This window comes from Haliaeetus leucocephalus, unplaced genomic scaffold (genome assembly GCF_000737465.1).
Source record: "Haliaeetus leucocephalus isolate CR32 unplaced genomic scaffold, Haliaeetus_leucocephalus-4.0 Scaffold92, whole genome shotgun sequence".
NCBI lineage: Eukaryota > Metazoa > Chordata > Aves > Accipitriformes > Accipitridae > Haliaeetus > Haliaeetus leucocephalus.
Window position 1 is genome coordinate 9,054,884 of NW_010972528.1, and position 257 is coordinate 9,055,140.

Sequence of the window (257 nt, forward strand, 5' to 3'; positions counted from 1 at the left end):
CCCCCTCCCCCCCGCAGCGCGCGGCCCCGCGACGCGGAACCAGGTTCGGCCGCGGACTGGCCGGCCCCGCCGCCAATCATCGCCCTTTAGGCCAATCGGCCCGGAGTGGACCACTTCCTCGGAACGGACCAACGGGAAGGCGGCGGCGGGGCGGTGCAGTCACATGACGGTGCGCGGCGCTGCGGGGTGTTCCTGGTGGGGGCGGCTTGTGGTGGCGGCGCGACCATGGTGAGGGGCCGCGGGTGGCGGGGGACCGG

General features: G+C 76.3%; 2 protein-coding genes across 4 annotated transcripts in view; one reads left to right on the forward strand and one right to left on the reverse strand.

The window, feature by feature from the left end:
- The window catches only part of ORC6 (origin recognition complex, subunit 6), a 7,224-nt gene extending 7,144 nt beyond the window's left edge, over positions 1-80 (reverse strand). The window contains exon 1 of the mRNA XM_010585231.1: positions 51-80. Coding sequence (XP_010583533.1) covers positions 51-80 — 30 coding nt within the window. The remainder of the gene's footprint in view (positions 1-50) is intronic.
- Positions 81-134: 54 nt separating this feature from the next.
- The window catches only part of VPS35 (vacuolar protein sorting 35 homolog (S. cerevisiae)), a 26,882-nt gene continuing 26,759 nt past the window's right edge, over positions 135-257 (forward strand). For 2 of the 3 annotated variants that reach the window (XR_775484.1, XM_010585065.1), the window contains exon 1: positions 135-169. Coding sequence is in view for 2 of the 3 variants with exons in the window: in XM_010585065.1 (XP_010583367.1) it covers positions 164-169 (6 nt within the window). In the remaining variant the exon portion in view is untranslated. Of the gene's footprint in view, positions 229-257 lie in introns of all 3 variants that reach the window. The other variant, XM_010585066.1, reaches the window with a different exon arrangement.